The sequence below is a fragment of the Phascolarctos cinereus genome, unplaced genomic scaffold (genome assembly GCF_003287225.1).
Source record: "Phascolarctos cinereus isolate Bilbo 61053 unplaced genomic scaffold, phaCin_HiC Scaffold_4;HRSCAF=312, whole genome shotgun sequence".
In the NCBI taxonomy this organism is placed as follows: domain Eukaryota; kingdom Metazoa; phylum Chordata; class Mammalia; order Diprotodontia; family Phascolarctidae; genus Phascolarctos; species Phascolarctos cinereus.
In genome coordinates this window covers 675,105,080-675,122,329 of record NW_027555847.1, presented here as the reverse complement: position 1 = coordinate 675,122,329, position 17,250 = coordinate 675,105,080, and the positions used below count along the sequence as shown (strand labels likewise).

The 17,250-nt window shown below is 46.6% G+C and overlaps 1 protein-coding gene across 1 annotated transcript; it reads right to left on the bottom strand.

Moving 5' to 3' along the window:
• Positions 1 to 320: 320 nt before the first annotated feature.
• PEAK3 (PEAK family member 3) lies at positions 321 to 5,897 on the bottom strand. The gene is made up of 4 exons (XM_021009080.2): positions 5,762 to 5,897; positions 4,625 to 4,728; positions 3,046 to 3,623; positions 321 to 2,473 (listed from the first exon to the last, which is right to left on the bottom strand). Exons 2-4 carry the CDS (start codon positions 4,704 to 4,706, stop codon positions 1,592 to 1,594), a joined length of 1,542 nt encoding a protein of 513 aa, XP_020864739.1. The 5' UTR covers positions 4,707 to 4,728; positions 5,762 to 5,897; the 3' UTR covers positions 321 to 1,591.
• Positions 5,898 to 17,250: the final 11,353 nt, after the last annotated feature.

The following is a 17,250-nucleotide window of genomic DNA, read 5'->3' as shown; positions in this document are numbered from 1 at the left end:
GCTGGAGTGCCATTTCCTTCTCCAGTTCATTTTATATATGAAGAACTGAGGCAAACAGGGTTAAATGACTTTCCCAGGGTCACACAGCTAGTAAGTGTCTGAGGATAGATCTGAACTCAGGTCTTCCTGACTCCAAGCCCGGTGTTCTACCCATTGTGCCACCTAGCCACCCCTAAGGGAAGGGGACTATCACATTGGAAAGGGTATGGACTCAGAGACTGACTGTGAAACAACCTAGATAAGTGTGAAAAGCTCAACACTAAGAAACTGGGATGTAGGTGAGGGCTTTTATATCAATCCACTCTCAGCCAATCAACCAGTCATTCAATAAGCATTTATTAAGCTCCTACTGTGTGCCTGTATCTGTGTGAGGCACTGAGGGTACAAAGACAAAAATTAAAAAGTCCCTGCCCTCAAGGAGCTTACATTCTATTGGGGAGACTGCATGTACATATGTAAGTATCGAGAGGTGGTATGGCACAACTAACAAGCTGCAGGATTTGGGTTCGAATTCTACCACAAAGACTTATTACCTTTGTGACTCTGGTCTAGTCACCTCATTTCTCTGACCCTCAAATTTCCTTATGTGTAAAATGAGGGGACTGGACTGAATGACCTGAATCCCTGATCCCATGATCTATGATAGACATGTTTGTACAAGCAGGCATGCAGTCCTTTGTGGTCCCCGTCTGTTTCCAAAGTAGTGACAGAAAAAGGGGACCAAAAATCTCACGAGTCTAGGAAGAAGAAAGTAACTCAGAATAACCTCTGTTTTTGGTGGCCCCAACCAAAGCCAGGTTAGAATCCAAACTGATGATTGATATCCTGCTCTGTGACACCCTACATCAGCTGGGAGGGAGAGAGGCGCTGGGGAGGCATCTACAAAGCACCTGCTACGTGCCAGACCCTTTGCTAAGTGCTTCACAAAAGCTCGGTTGGCTGCTGTCCTTCACTCTGGAAGACGACCTAAAGGACACATCACTACGTCAGAGTCAAGGTACAGTGTGTCCAACTGTAGCTGATCGGATCCATACAAACTTGGAAGTCTCTACCTCAGGCTGGGCACAGGTAGTCCATATGAACAGATGTTATCTCAAATAAAATATCAAATAAAAATCTTCACAAATATTATCTCATTTAATGCTCGGTGTTCTGAAAATGAGATGTCAAGCAAAGAACCCCAGCCTGGAGACCTGGGTTCTAATCCTGACTCCAATATTGCTTTCCTGGGTGACCTCTTATTTCCCCTCTCTTGGTCTCAGCTATGAAATGAAAACATTGAACTTCAGGTCCCTTCTGACATACTGAATCAATATTGACATTTAGATTAAAAACAAGGAGCCTTCATTCAGTGGGGTTTTGCAGGGGTAGGTGGGGGCAGGCAGGGAATTTGTTCAGAGAGCCCTGTGGTCGATGCTTTTTCTACAAAAGATAAAGGCTTTTGGGAGGTGAAGGACAGGACAGAAAAGTGGGGGGATCAGAAGATGAAGTTCCCAGGCAGGTCGGGTAAGATATACCTATTCTCTAATGTATCTGGAGCTGGGAGCCTGTTAGAGATTTGAGGAGACTCCCTGAGGATTTCCAAGGGCACTCAGTCCCCAGCAGCTGGCAGCTCTCCCCAGAGGAAGTCCAGAGCCCAGCCCACCATATGATGTGAGGCTTCAGTTAGATATTGGCAACAGAGCCAGTCCTCGAGTCCAGCTGCCTCCCCACTGCCTGCCAGCCGCTCGGCCAACTCCAGCGGCAGCAGGGCCCGGTGGATGTCCAGCCAGGGCCCCAGGGGGAGGCCTTGGGCCTGGAGCTTAGGCCCAGGCCCCCACAGCATGGTCTGCAGGGCCACTCGGACCTGGGCCACGGAGGGACGGCTGTCTGGCTCAGCCTGCAGCAAGTGTGGGGCCAAGCGGGCCAGAGCCAATGAGTAGGCTGAGCGGATTGGCAGAGGTGGTGGGGATGCCCCCCGGGCCTGGGCCAGCACAGGGCCTTGGCCCAGCATTTCATAGACAAGGAGGCCCAGCTGAAGTTCATCTTCCCGTGCAGGCAGCTGCGGCACTAGGGGCCGGGTCCTGGCAAAGTTTGTGAGAAGCAGCTGGGGCAGGGTCCCTGTCGGCTGGCCCCGGGGTGCCACCAAGAGCAGGTTCTCAGGCCGCAGGTCCCCATGGCCCAGACTGTCCACATGCAGCTGTTTCAGGGCCCCACACAACTGGAGCAGCAGTAGGCAAACCTGGCGCTCATACTGTCCTGCACAGGTCCGATGTAGCTCCTTGTTGGCGCCAACCCAATCCGCCACAGTCTGAGTGGGCACCTCGGCCACGAGAGCCACTGGCCCTTGCCACGGAGCCTCTGGCAGTGTCCCTGCTGGCAGCTGGCCACAGAGGCTCTGCACATTAAAATGAGGCTTGAGTGTGGCCTGGAGGGCCAACCCAGGAGGCTCAGTGTCCAGGGGCTCACAGGCCATTGACCAGGGCTTGTGGACCTGAGGGAACGAAGGAACGTTGGGGTCAGGGTCAGAAGTCAAAATTCACATCTTCTTCCCCTTTCTCCTGGTGGCTGCTCCAGGTTGCATATACTGTCATGCCTTAGCCCATTAAGCAGAAGACATTGGGGAACAGTAAGGATTAGGCAAAAGTTGTCCTCTTTGGTGCCCCTTTTCCCTGTCTGGTCACACTCTCATCTTGGGTACCCTCTTACGATTTTCTTTCCTAATGACTCATAATTGTGCTCCAAGGATTCTCCCTCACATGTCCCATGATTCTTTTGTTATGTACCCCCCCCGCCCCCAAGCCTACATCTTCCTATATGTGGCCTACAATTGTCCCTCTTTATGGCCTGATTTTATCCCACCTTGGAGTCTAGGATTCTTTCCCACTGTGTCCTATCTCCCCACCATCCTCCACCACCCTGTCTGCCCTGTAGTCAAAGATTCTTCCTAACGCTGCCCAAAAGGGATCTCCTACCCAGGCCTAGGGTCTCCACCCTTCCTCTCTATGTAACTTGGCATTTCCAGTTGAACCTCCCATGGAAGGGCAATGCCCCCAAGGCACTCACCTTGGCAGCCAGGAGGTGCCAGGTGTCTTCGGTGATTCGAACCACCCTATAGTACCAGGCATCCCCACTCTCCGCACAAGGCTTACTATCCAGCAGGCGGAAGACCTGGCCCGGACCACCCCTGCCAGGCCATGGCCCGGCCAGCCGGGCTCCGAGCCGTTTCTCTATGCAGCGCAGGGAATCCAACTGGCGGCCTCTGAGCACCTTGTATACCTCCTGAGCGCTATCCAAATCCTGAAAGAAGTGACCTAGCTCCCAGTCAGGGGTAGCAAAGGTCAGTCGGTGAGGTTCTGGGCCAGAGCGGCTCACCCTACCATATGGGATCTCTTCCAGGCTCTGAGACTCCAGCAAGGGTCTCCTCAGTTTCTCCCAGGAGGTTTGGCCTGGATTGGATTGATATTCTCTCTTGGGAAGGGAACTGCAGCCAGAGGAGTAGTGAAGAGTGTTGCTAGTAGGAAGAGAACGGGTTCGGCTGAGGGTCTTCTGAGGCAAGGGAGGGGGCGATAGGTCAGTAGAGGACAGTCTTGATGTCTGTGAGCGGCAGGGTTTAGAGGGCAGTAAGTGGGCCCGTCTCTCTCCTGCAGTAGGATGTAGGGAGTCAAGGTCATGTTTGGGGAGGGAAAGGGGCCACGGTCCACTTTCCTGCTAGGATAAGCCCTGGGGTTAGGAGTCAGGAGAGCTGGGTTCTAGTCTCACCTCTGGCATTGAGTGACCTTGGGACATAGAAGTCATATAACTTCTCTGGATTTCAGGGACCTCATTGAGAAGACAAAGAGATTGGCTTGGGTTCAGTGGAGTGTTGGACTTGGTGACAAAAGACCTGAATTTGAATCTGAGCTCTGCCTGGGTGACCTTGGGCAAGTCACATACCTTGTTGGGACTTAAATTCCTCATTTGTAAAATGAAGGGGGGTTAAACTAAATAACTTCTAGATTGATGGTCCTGTGATTCAAGGATGTCTGAGGTCCCTTCTGGCTCTGACATTTTTCATTCTGTGACCTGGGTAAGTCTTCTTGCATACAATCTCTGAATGTCAGAGCCGGTGAGATCCTTAGAATAAACAATCTCAAAAGAGAGCTTAGAACCCAGAATGTCAGAGTTGGAAGAGACCTTAGAATAGGGAAGGTCAGAGCTAGGTGGGCCCTTAGAACATAGAATGTCAGAGTTGGAAGAGACCTTAGAGCACAGAATGTCAAAGCTGGGAGGGCCTTTAGAACCTAGAATGTCAGAGCTGGAAGGGCCCTCAGAACTCAAAATATCAGAACAGTGAGAGTCCTTAGAACAAAGAATGTCAGAGCTGGGAGGGTCCTTAGAACACAGAATGTTAAAGCTAGGAGAGATCTTAGAATATGCAATGTCAAAGCTGGGGGAAACCTCAGAATCATCTAGTACAACCGTCTCATTTTATAATTGAGGAAACTAATTCCCAGAGAAATCATCCTAGGAATTTTCCGGGTCTGGCCTGGGGGACTATCCCTCTCTAGCTTTTGCTGTGCTCGTCTTTTTCCGCCATCACCCCAACCCCTCACCCCAGCCTGTGGCTGACTGGTGTGGGTCTCCAAGACCCAGGCTCACTCACCAAGGTTGCTATAAGGGTAATGCAGAGATGGGGAGGGGAGATCTTGATGGGGTGTGGTAGATACTGGGTCTGAATCACCCATGCTTCTGGTGGCAAAAGGCTTCCTGTAAGAGAGGAAATGAGTGTGTTTACATGCACATAGACTTTAAATGGATAGCATCATGAAACCCAAGTTTTGAAGAGGACTCAGAGGTCATCTGTGAATCAACCTTCCTGGGCTTCTGGTTCCTCATCTGCAAAATAAGAGGGTAGGAATAGATAACCTTCTATGGTCCCTCCCAGCTCTACATGTATGATTTTATGAACCTTGAGGTTCTATGATTCTTGTGTGTATTCTCTGTGTGTGATAAGCACTTGTATATGTGGGTTTGTATAAGTGTATCTTAACCTACTTTCAGGTATGCATATATGTGGGCATGGTATGTGAGTGTATGTATAAAAACATAGAATCATCTCATTTTTTGAATTGGAAAGGACCTTAGAGGTCATTCAGTCCATCTAGAAGAATTAATACAGTCTATAGCGTCCTGCCTCTGCTTTGATACTTCTAATAACAAGGAGCTCACTATCTTATGAATCACCACAATGTGTGTGTGTGTGTGTGTGTGTATGTGTGTGTGTGTGTGTATACTGCCCGACTCTGGCAGAGACTGAATAGCACCTAGTCCAGACTGAGCTGTGAGCCATGTCAATCGCCCTATGTCCATCACCAGCCAGAATCATTTTCCTTCTCTAGACAACAAGCAAGAGGGATGAGGTACTGAAGACAGGGTCCAGGAGTTGAAGTATGGAAGATTCAGAAAACCTGGGTTCAATCCTGATTGTGCTACTAACTGTGACTTCAGCAAGCACTTGTATTCTCCAGGCTTCAGTCTCCTCACTCATAAAATGAGGTGGATAGGCTAGATTTCTAAGCCTCTTCCGATTCTATCTCCCATGAACTCCTCTAGGGAAGATGCTGCCCACTCTCCCAGTTTAAGGGTGCCTTTCTCCCCAGCCTGCCAGTTTGGTTGTGGCAGCCCAGTCCCCTGCTCTGAGGCACTGCCGCCTCCTTCTGCTCGCCTCGCTTGGTGGCCAAGATTATCTGTCCTCAACTCCTGACTTTGCGTCTCCCCCACCCATCTCTGCTGGGCTTACCTGCCAAGCCTGAGCCAAGGCCTTCCCGGGATGTGCTGCTGTGGCTGGGCCCTGAGGGTCGCCCAGCACGGGTGGTCCTCAGTCAGTGGGAGCCACAGTCTCCAGGGAGATTTCAGGCTTGGCCTCCGCCCCTGGAGAAGAGGAAGCAACAGAAACAGTTACGCCACAGGCCAGGCCTATTGCGCAATTTTGGGGGCCCTCCTCTCTCCAATCAAACTCTGGCTGACCAGCTACACCCAGCACTGAAAGGACAGCACCAGAGCCCTCGTGAAAGAGACAGCCTCCTTCTTTACTCCTTATCAGAGGAGGGTCTGAATAGGCAGCTAGCTGATATAGTGGATGGAGTATTGGGCCTGGAGTCAGGAAGACCTGAGTTCAAATCTGGATTCAGATACTTAGTAGCTGTGTGACCCTGGGCAAGTCACTTAACCTTGTTTACCTCAGTTTCCTCATCTGCAAAATGGGGATAATAATAGTACCTATTTCTGATAGTTGTCATGACCATTAAATAAGATAATATTTGTAATAAAGTGTTTTGCATGGTGCCTGGAATGTGGTAGGGGCTTAATAAATGTGTGTTTCCTTCCTTATTTCCTGTTGGGCAAGGAAGGAGTTTTTAGGTTGTGTGTGGATTTTACATGCACTTGTGTTCCCATGAGCATTTGCTTTTGACATGTGTGGGCAAATGTCCTGATCTGGAAAGGAATGAAAAGAGACGTATTCAGTGCTTACTGTGTGCATAGCCCTGGGGGTACAAAAACAAAAAATAAGTCCCTGCTCTCAAGGAGCTTACATTGTAATAAGAGGAGACAATATAGGGGAGGGGTCTCCAGAGATCAGAATTTTGGTTTGGAAAATTGTAGGGATGTTGAATGGAAATAGGGTGGAATATACTGAAACATTCTTTCCAGTGGGATTACCCATCATGCAGTGAGATGGTATGAGGTGACTGGGGTAAACCAAAAATTTCATTCTCCCTCTTTGATAGTTGGGCTCTAAAATGCTTGAGAGGATCAAGACCTCCCTTCCCTTAATTAGAGAGGTAACATGGTATAAAGTGCTGGATGTGGAGTCAGGAAGACCTGAGTTCAAATCCTACCTCAGACTAGCTGTGTAACCCTGGGTAAGTCAATAAACTTCTCTGGGCCCTGCTTTCTTCATCTGTAAAATGAGGAAATTGGATCCGGTGAACTCTAAGCTTCCTTCCAGCTCTCTATATCTGATCCTACAGTTGAGAATACAGTCTGTGGGTATGCCTTTGGAAATGCCAGGCGTCTAAGAGGAGGTGGAAGAGGTATGACGTTAGACCTTACCTGGGGGTGGAGTGGGTGGGATGTCACCACCTGCGACTCAAAGCTGACCATTTAGTCCCCATGGGAATGAGCAGTCCTTCTGGGTCATAAAGGCAAGAGCCAAGGGAATCACATACTAGGAGTAATTATTGGAAGTTTTCAGAATCCATGACCAAGATGCAACAAAACCAAACCTGGGCTCTGAGCCACCAGGACCCCAGGAAAGTCTGTTTATGGATGTGTGCTTCTTAAAAAATTTAATATTGTCCCCCAATTATGTATAAAAACATATGGACATGTTCTAATGAGTGAGTTGAGACCACTGAAGCCTAAAGCGCCAATTGGTGGTCTGCCCAAATATAGCACTCTGGGTAGACGCCTTCAGCTCTGTCCCCTAACACTCTTAATAGACACTGGGTCCTACCTGGGTCAAAGGGTGATATGAATGTTTCATTACTCAGGCAGCTGTATAAAGGGTAGATTGGGGAGAGGAGAGATTAGAAGCAAGGAGACCTATTTAGAGGTGAAGAAAAGGGAAAAAGCATTTATTAAGCACCAACTGTGAGGGAGGAGGGGAGCAAGATTTAGGGGGAAGAATGATGGCTTCCATCTTGGAAGTATGGAGCATCCAGATGAAGATGCCCCATAGGTGGTTGAATTCAGGTAAGAGCTTAGGGTTGGAAATACAACAGGAAATCATTGGCATAGAAATGAAGAGTTGAGCCCTTGGGAGTGGACGCACTCAGCAAACAAGAGCGAAGGGAAAGAAAAAAAAAAAGAAGAAGACTCAGGGAAGAATTCTGGAGGACACCCAGGTTCAGGGGGTGAGGGATGGATGATGAACTAGAAAAGAATGTGGAGGTGGAGAAGGCAGAAAGATAGAAGAACCAGAAGAGATGAGTATCACAAATGCCTAGGACAGCATCCAAAAGGGTGATCAGTAATGTCAAATCTGTAGAAAGGCAGAGAACTGATGGAAAGTGGGAAAGCATTAAGGCATTAGTGTAATCTTGATCACTGTTGGGTGGCGGAATTACAGCCTAAAAGAAAAGGGCTGAGATGTGAGAACACAGGTGTAAACAACTTTCTAGGCTTTGGGGTGTGAAAGGGAAGAGAGAGTCAGGAGAGCAGCTCGAGGGGATGGTAGAGTCACAAAGGAGGCTTTTGTTGTTTCTGAAGAACACAGTGGGCAACAGGGCACCTGAACATGTTTGTACGTGGAAAGAAAAGAGACAGTTGTTAAGGAAAGCCTGAAGAGCTCTGAGAAGACGCGATTGTAGATTTTGAGCTGGATTTTTAAATTCTCTTCCAACCTCCTAATTTTACAGATGAGAAAGCCGAGACTCATGAAGGTTAACCGTCTAGCTTACAGTCACACAGCTAATAAGTGATCTTAAGCAAAATCTGAACCCAGGTCTTCCTGAGTTTAAACCCAACGTTCTATCCATTACACCAGGCTGCCCAAAGGAGGATGGGATTGAAGGCACAAGTGGAGGGGTCAGCCCTGTTAAAGAAAAGTCACTCCATCCTCTGAGACTGAAGCAAAAAATAAGAGAATTACCAAAGATGGAGAGATTTTGGAGGTGGGGAAGTTTCTCGATAAGGTAGAAGGTGAGGTTAGCTGAAAGAGAGAAAGTTGAGGATGGTAGTGTTGGTGGGCATGAGGAGAGGGCTTGAAACAGCTGTTATCATAAAAAGTCAATTAGAGAGGACCAAAAAGATTGTCTTGCTGCACAGATGACAATTGAGATAGGAGATGGTGATAATTGAGGGGGATTTTCAGAATTCAGGATCATGGGATCCAAACAGACTTGGGTGATGGCGAAGTCTAAGATAGGAACATTCCCACGGGTGGTTGAGATAGAGTGGAGATTTTAGGTCACAGGAGCTGAGAGGGTGGCCATGGAATGAATGTCATGATATGCTATGAATAATGTCATGAATGAGTGAATTACATGACATGAACAAGTGTCACCAAAGAGCTTTGGAGTGAACAAGACTACAAACCAAGCATGCAATAAGGCAATGGTCCTCAGTGTGCTATGGTCCGTGGGGACTCAAAGAGTTGGACATGACTGAATGGCTGAGCAACAGCAACCACAGCCTGAACAGGTGTTTGTTTTTCTAATCTTTGCACTGGAAAGAATAAATAAATATGGTTGATAAGAAGATGGTACCCAATATGAGTAAAGAGAGAGAAAGAGAGGGTCTCAGCAGTGCAGCAGGTAGAGCACCGGCCTGCAGTCTTCTCCTGGGCTCATCTTCCTGAATCCAAATCCAGGCTCAGACACTTTCCAGCTGTGTGACCCTGGGCATGTCACTTAACTTGTTTGCCTCAGTTTCCTCATATATAAAATGAGCTGGAGAAGGAGAAGGCAAACCACTCCAGTATCTTTGCCAAGAAAACCCCAAATGGAGTCATGGAGAACCAGACACATGACTGAAAAATGACTGAACAGAACAAAGAGAGTATCTGACTACCTTTATGAGTTCCAGTCACTTGACCCAAGCAGCATCCTTGGGTCCTGGAAAAAATCAGAACAACTGTTAGATGTACAGTAAGTGCTTAATAAATGCTCAGTTGACTGCCTCACTGGAGAGATGGAGAGATGTAGACTAGATGATAGTACAATTCAACAGTTTAAGAACTGATTGACTAGGCTGATTCACACAGGATAATCACTGAGGGATGGAAGTCACTTTGGAAGGCAGCCCCTGGCAGTGCATCTCAGGGATCTAGGCTTGAGCCTCGCTGTTGAACTAATCGTTACTAATGACTCGGGTAAAGGCCTGAGACGGCGTCTTCTCCATGCTCCTCAAGGCTATAGGTGACACAAAGGTTACACAGTGGAGAAGAGAGGATTAAAAAAAGATCTTGACAAGCTAGATTCTAGGGGTGGGGGGCCAAACTTCAGCAAAGTTTAGATTCAGTCAAAGGGCCACCCTTGAGGACCTAGAGGGCCACCTGTGCAATGAAGTTAATAAGAGGAGATTTAATAGGTACAAGTGTCAGGTCTTACCCTTGGGTTCAAAAACTGAGTTTTGAGGGGCAGCTAGGTGGCACAGCCGATAGAGCATCAGCCCTGAAGTCAGGAGGACCTGAGTTCAAATCCAGCCTCAGACCAAACACTTGACACTTACTAGCTGTGTGACTCTAGGCAAGTCACTTAACCCCAATTGCCTAAAAAACAAAAAAAACTGAGTTTTGCAAATACAAAATAGGGGAGCTGTGGCCAGGCATTGGTTTGCCTGAAAGAAGTAGAGGGGTTTTAGTGAACATAACCCTGTTTTAGTGAAGTGTGATATGGTAGCCAAGAAAGCCTAGGCAATCTTAGGCTACGTGGAGAGGCATGGTATCCAAGATCAGAGGCAGAGTGGTGTTGCTATGGACTGTCAACCAGACGGAGCTGGCCTCTAGCCTGTGGATGGCCAGAGCTGAACAGAGCAGGCTAGAGACAGGAGAGTCAGGAATCAAACAGAAGTTTAATTTCAAAGTGAGGGAAATGGCTTGCAAGCAAGGAGGAAGATAAGACACATGTGCCAGGGTTCCACCACTACTGGGGGACCCACTTTACAGTAGGCAGATCTCAATACTTATACCTATGGCTTTGCAGTGAGCTGTAGCCCTGACAATGAGGGGTGACAGCAACCATGTGAAACGTTTGATTCATAGCAGAACTTGTCTGAGCTCATACAACACCTGGTGCTGGTCAAACCAATACAGCAATTATGTGATTTTGCCAAAGGGTAAGATCATCCAGAGGGTGAGCGCAAAGGATTGTTGTTATGCCAAGCTCAGAGCATATCTTGCTTGCTGGGTCTTAGCTCTAGAAAACAGGGTGTCTCCTAATATCTTGACAGGACAGAATGTGGGAGTTAGGAACACCTGAGTTCAAATTTGACCTCAGATACTTAATAGCTGTGTGATCCTGGGTAAGTCACTTAACCTCTACTTGCCTCCATTTCTTCACTTATAATATGGGGATAATAATTGCACCTACCTCCTAGGGTTGTGGTGAGATTTATAAAAAGTGCTTAGCATAGCGTCTAACACATAGTAGTTACTTAATAAATCCCTCCTTTCCTCCCTCCCTCCTCCTTTCCCTGCCTTTTCTCCTTCCTTCCTTTCTGCCTTCCTTCCTTCCTTTTTCCTTCCTCCCTCCTTCCCTTCCTCCCTTCCTTCTTTCTTTCCTTCCTTCCTCCCTTCCTTCTTTCTTTCCTTCCTTCTTCCCTGCCTTCCTCTCTCCCTCTTCCTTCCTCCCTCCTTCCCTCCCTTTATCCTTCCTTCCTTCCTTCCTTCCTTCCTTCCTTCCTTCCTTCCTTCCTTCCTCCCTTCCTCCTCCTTCCTCCTCCCTCCTTCCTCCTTCCTTCCTTCCTTCTCCTCCCTCCCTCCCTCCTCCTCCTCCTCCTCCTTCCTTCCTTCCTTCCTTCCTTCCTTCCTTCCTTCCTTCCTTCCTTCCTAGTGGGTCCTGTTGTCTTGTTGTCCTTTGTGCTTGTCGGATCCCATCTGAGGCATTGTGGCAGTTCTGCAGGTCATATTTTAGAAAAGACACTGAGAGGCTGGAGGCAGTCCAGACAGGGCACCCAGAACAGTGAACAGCCTTGAATTCATGCCTTCTGAAGGAACTGGGGAGAAGGCTTAGTCTAGAAAAGACTTAGGGGCTACATGATTATTTTCTTTAAGTACTTGAAAGGCCATCATGTGGAAAAAGGATTAGACATTGTGTTAGACCTCAGAGGACAGAAGTAGGAGAAATGGAAAGAAATTGCAAAGAGGCAACATTAGGCTTGATGTAATTAAAAGCAAACAAAAACAATAAGAAAAAGTCCAACAACTTATTAACAATTGGAACTACGCAAACAGAGAATGAGCAGCCTTGAGAGGCAGTGGGTTCTCCTACACTTGGAGTCCTCAGGCAAAGGCTGGATGAATACTTGGGCATGCTAGAAAGCAGGCTGTCATTCAAGCAAGGGCTGGAATAGGCAACCTCTGAAATGCCTCGCATCTGAGATTCTATGATTCTGCAAACTGGAAGGAAGGCAAGTAACAGAAAGCAAGGCTTTAGACCATAGGGTAGAGACACACGAGACGTGCCTCGAAGGAAGAGAAATTGGTGAGCCCTAATGGTAGAGGGAGAATTTGGAAGTGGCAACGGGGAGCAAAGAATATGGCAACATCTTCTCTTCTAATGTATCAAGAGAATAAGGGTCACTAGTCCTGGAAAGGGTAGCAAGGATGAAGTACGGTAACTTCTAGACAGCCAGTTTTCCATGAGCACCGGGAGATAGGAAGTGTATGAGAGGAAGAGATCTAGGATGAGGGAGATTTTGCTAAAATGCAGGTACCTGAGTGCCCAGTGGAAGGGGAGGGCAGCCCCAATCTGAAAAACTGTATTTGGTTCTGGACAACACTTTTCCTTTTTTTCTTTCTTTCTTTCTTTCTTTCTTTCTTTCTTTCTTTCTTTCTTTCTTTCTTTCTTTCTTTCTTTCTTTCTTTCTTTCTTTCTTTCTTTCTTTCTTCTTCTTCTTTCTTCCTTCTTTCTTCTTCTTCTTCCTTCCTTCTTCCTTCCTTCCTTCCTTCCTTCTTCTTCCTTCCTTCCTTCCTCTTCCTTTCTTTCTTTCTTTCTTTCTTTCTTTCTTTCTTTCTTTCTTTCTTTTTCTTCTTTCTTTCTTTCTTCTTTCTTTCTTCCTTTCTTTCTTTCCTTCTTTCTTTCTTTCTTTCTTTCTTTCTTTCTTTTTTTTCAGACAGGATCTCTCTGTCTCACCCATCCCGGAAATGTAGTGGCCACTTATGGGCACAATCCCAGTGGTGATTGGAAGCTTCAACCCACTCTGTTTTTTTCTGATCCGGGTTATTTTGCCCCCACTTAGGTAGCCTGGTGCTCCCTGCCCTTCCCAGACCCCAGCCTCCACCCTCCACTGTCTACTTCAATAGGCTCACCATATTGATGCAGACTCAGTGCAGACACCCTGTTGGCTTTAGCCCTACTGCATCTCAGAACTCTTCAGTTTAAATGATCCACTAGCTTCAGCCTTCACGTCCCCAGCAATTACAGGTGTAATTACTTAGCCTTTTTTTTTTTTAGCACCACATTTTAGGAAGGGCCTTTATAAGGTTGGAGGGTATCCAGTGGAGGACAATCAAGATAGTAAGGTGCTTTGAGATCACATTTATGAGGATTGTTTGGAAAAAAAACTGGGGGTATTTAGCCTAGAAAAGAGTAGACTTGGGGGCAGCTAGGTGGCACAGTAGATAACGCTCCAGCCTTAGAGTTAGGAGGACCTGAATTCAAACCCGGCCTCAGATACTTGATACCTACTAGCTGTGTGACCCTGGGCAAGTCATTTAACCCTGAATGCCTCACTGAAAAAAAAAATTAAAAAGAAAAAGAAAAGAGTAGATTTGGCAGAGGGGACATGATAGCTATCTTCCATTTTTTTTCTTTTTAAAAATGTGTTTATTTATTTATTTTGAGTTTTTAACATTCACTTTTATGAGATTTTGAATTCTAAAATTTTCCCCCTCTCCTCTCCCCACTCCCCAAGACAGCCTGTATTGTAATAGAGACTATATATATAAAATTATATTACACATATTTTCACATTAGTCATGTTGTGAAAGATATCTTCCAATGTTTGAAGGGCCCTCTTGGAGAAGAGGGATTACATCTGTTCTGCTTGGCTCTGGAGGGCAGATCAATTAAGAATACTGGGAGGGTCATTTTGGTTCCATTAAAGGAGGGGAAAACCACAAAAAACTCCCTGACAATTAGTGCTACCAACGGAAGAAGTAAGTTCCCCCTTGCTATAAGTACTCAAGCAAAAGTAAGATGACTTGTAAGGGATGTGGTAGAGCGGATTATTGCTTAAGAGCAATTCGAACATTTTATCTGCTCAAAGGGGCAGAGAAGGGACATTTTGTGCAAAATACTGAGAAAAATAGCTTATCATATAAAAATTCTGAGATGATCTGAAAGAAAATCTTTCCTCAGAGGGAAAGGTACTGGCTTGAAGGGCATAACTGCAGGGCATTGTTTCCCAGCGGCTAATTTAAACATAATTTTTTTCAGGACTTTGAAGGTTATTACTGGGAAATTCTGAATCAAAGACTTGTTTGGGGACTATGAGACTACTACATAGCAACTCTTTGTATCATCTGACAGAAATGCAGATTGGGGTTTTCTCAATGTAAGTTAGAGAAAAGACCATGGTTTGAGGCATTAAAAGCCAGAGATAAGATGGTCATGGTCTGTGACCAAGGAAGCAGGAGAGGGACCAGAGAAGCCAAGGATGCTCCTGAAGGCTGAGACATCAGAAGACAGAACACAGAAAGAACACAAGATACAGAGGCCAAGAAGCTCCTGGAGCTGAGAGGCCAACAGAAGCTGAGCATGGCTGACAGAAAAGCTCTGCTGATGTAGAGAGCTCATCTGACCGGAGGAGAGCTGTGTTATTTCAAAGAGCTGATTGGAGGAAAATAGCATTTATATAGTACTTTACAAATATCATTTCATTTGAATAACACAACAACCCTGGGAATAGGTGCTATTCTTATCACCTTCATTTTCCAAATGAAGAGACTGTGGCTGAGAGAATTTGTAACTTGCCAAAGGTCACATAGTTGGTGTCAGATAGGATTTGAACTCAGATCTTCTTCACTCTAGGTCCAACGCTCTGCCCACTGTGCCACTTTTTACTATGGATGAAGAGCTGAGAGAAGTAGGGGAAAGCTGCCTTGTCCTCTAGCAAAATCTATGGCTTACAGCCTCACCTATTTCCTTTACTGCCTTCTATGGTTTTAAGTAAGGGTGGGAGGCAGGGAACCCCACAAAGCCTATACAGAATAAGACATGAATGTCTTGGCAGATCCTGGGTTTAAAAGTAATTGCTTTTTCACTCAGTGTCCAGCTGCCTCAGCACTTAGCCAAGGAAGCTGACCTTCGAAACTGCAGAGTCTAGTCTTAAGGGTACTATTAGCCTAAAAGAACTTAACATTGCTTCAGAGCTTTGTCTAGCAGGACAGTGAAGGGGCTCTGAAGAGGAATGGTGTCACCCAGCCAGTGATCCATAGTGCAGAATGTTCTGTAAAGAGAACACGGACATCTGGGCTTGAAGTCCAGAGTCCTGAGGTGACCTTGAACCACATGGGTTTCCCTATTTATATACCTCACCACTAGGTTTCTGTAAGTTTGTCCCCATTCTTCCCCCAAAAGACACTGTGTGCATTGATGGGAGAGTACAACCCAGGTTTATGGGTGCACTGTTACATTTTGATTACTATTGCTTTTGCTTTCTCATTTAATAAATGTTTTGTGTTTAAGAATTAATGGTTTCATTGTGACTAATTTGGATAATTAGGAAGCCCACTGGTGGTGGCTCAGGAGCTATAGTCATGAATTTAGGTGTGTATTTTCCCCTATACACACACACACACACACACACACACACACACACACACACACACACACACACCCCAAAGTTACCTCTAAGGCCCTGGCAACCATGGCTAGTCCAGCCCTCTGGGAAACTCCACCCCCATCTCCAGACCTGCCAGTATGAGTATAGATTGGGCTGAGTAAACTGAGAAAGAGAGAGACAGACAGACAGAGACAGAACAGACAGACAGAGACAGAACACAGAGAGACAGAGAGAGAAAGAGAGAGAGAGAGAGAGAGAGAGAGAGAGAGAGAGAGAGAGAGAGAGAGAGAGAGAGAGAAAGGAGAGAGAGGACGTTGAGGTTCTGTGAGGATAGGGGATAGGGAACAGGGAAAGTGAAATTCATTAGGGATGAGAATGCCAGGGCAGGGAGTAGATGGAGGGGGACTTTCACCTCTACAGATAGTAAAGATGCAATCACAGAGATTAGGGGAATGCTGCATAGGAATTTGCTAATCTGATGAGGGCATAGAAGGCACTAGTTGGTAAGGGCAGGGGCTGGGAAAGTTGGTGGAACTTGCAGAAGGGAAAGCAATTCTTCCATGTGTTTAATCTGGATTTAGGCGGATGGTCTTTTCAAGCATTTGAAAGATTTATGTGGGATTAGATTTATTTTGCTTGACCCCAGAGGGCAAAACTAGCATTGGAAGTGAACACTGGTTGCTGTTCAGTTGTGTTCGATTCTTTGTGATCTCATTTGGGTTTGTTTGGTTTTTTGGCAAAAAGTACTGGAGCGGTTTGCCATCTCCTCATTTTACAGATGAAGGAACTGAGGCAAACAGCTGTTAAGTGACTTGCACAGGGTCATACAGCTAGTGTGTGAGGCTGGATTTGAACTCAGATCTTCCTGACCCCAGGCCCGGCATTCTATCCATTTCGCCACCTAGCTGCCGCTTGGAAGTTCACAGGATCACAGATTTAGGGCTAGAAGGGATTTTAGAGGATATCTAGACCAACCCTCTCATTTTGCAGATGAGGAAACTGAGGCCAGAGGAGTTAAATGTCTTGCCCAAGGCCCTACAGGTAAGTGGGCAAAAGTTAAGATTCGTACCCTGGTCATGAGCTCCAAATCTTGTGCCCTTTCTGCTGTGCCAGGAGCAATGGAGGCAAGTCACTGGGAGGGCATAGGTTGGATTAAATGCTTTCTGTAGTCTCTTCCAGCCTTAGCGCAGTGCCTGGCACATAGCAGGCACTTAATAAATGTTTAGTGACTGACTTCCAACATTCAGACTCTCTGAGACCATGATTCTTTGCACCTATCCAGCCAGAAGACCTGGAAGGAGACGATTCTGCTCCCTGGGCCTCAGACCACAGACGTCCCTTCAAATTCTAAAGTCTTTTACTCCTATGCAGAGAAAAGGCTTTTCTCCAGAAGGCCCGGGTGGAAATATTCATCATAATTATGGCGCATTTGCACATCTGAGCTTGAAGGTGCCTTAAAAGCCATCTGGTTCCTAGTTCCTCTTTGCCCTGATTTAACCCAGAATCTGTCGTGGGTCCCACCCCCTAAGACCTCGACTGTATGGTCTTAGAGCCTGAGGGGGCAGCTTGTTTACTTGGAGACACCCTTTGGGGAGGGGGATGGAAACCTCTTGGGAACCTGGGGGAGACTGTAGGAATCCTGGAGACCCTGGGTAAGGCTCTAACCTTCTCTTCCGGGCCTTTCAAGGAATTGTTCTTGGGGAGAAGTACTTTAAGAATACAGAGTTGGAAGGTCATCCAGTATGATCTACACCCAAATAAGAATTCCATCTGCAAAAT

Excerpts from the sequence above, each read along its gene's own strand:
- PEAK3 (XM_021009080.2), bottom strand. The coding sequence starts at position 4,706 with ATGGGTGATTCAGACCCAGTATCTACCACACCCCATCAAGATCTCCCC. Across the intron at positions 3,624-4,624 it reads TTACCCTTATAGCAACCTTG|GAGAGAGACGGGCCCACTTA; the intron begins GTGAGTGAGCCT and ends ATCCTACTGCAG. Across the intron at positions 2,474-3,045 it reads GGCACCTCCTGGCTGCCAAG|GTCCACAAGCCCTGGTCAAT; the intron begins GTGAGTGCCTTG and ends TCGTTCCCTCAG.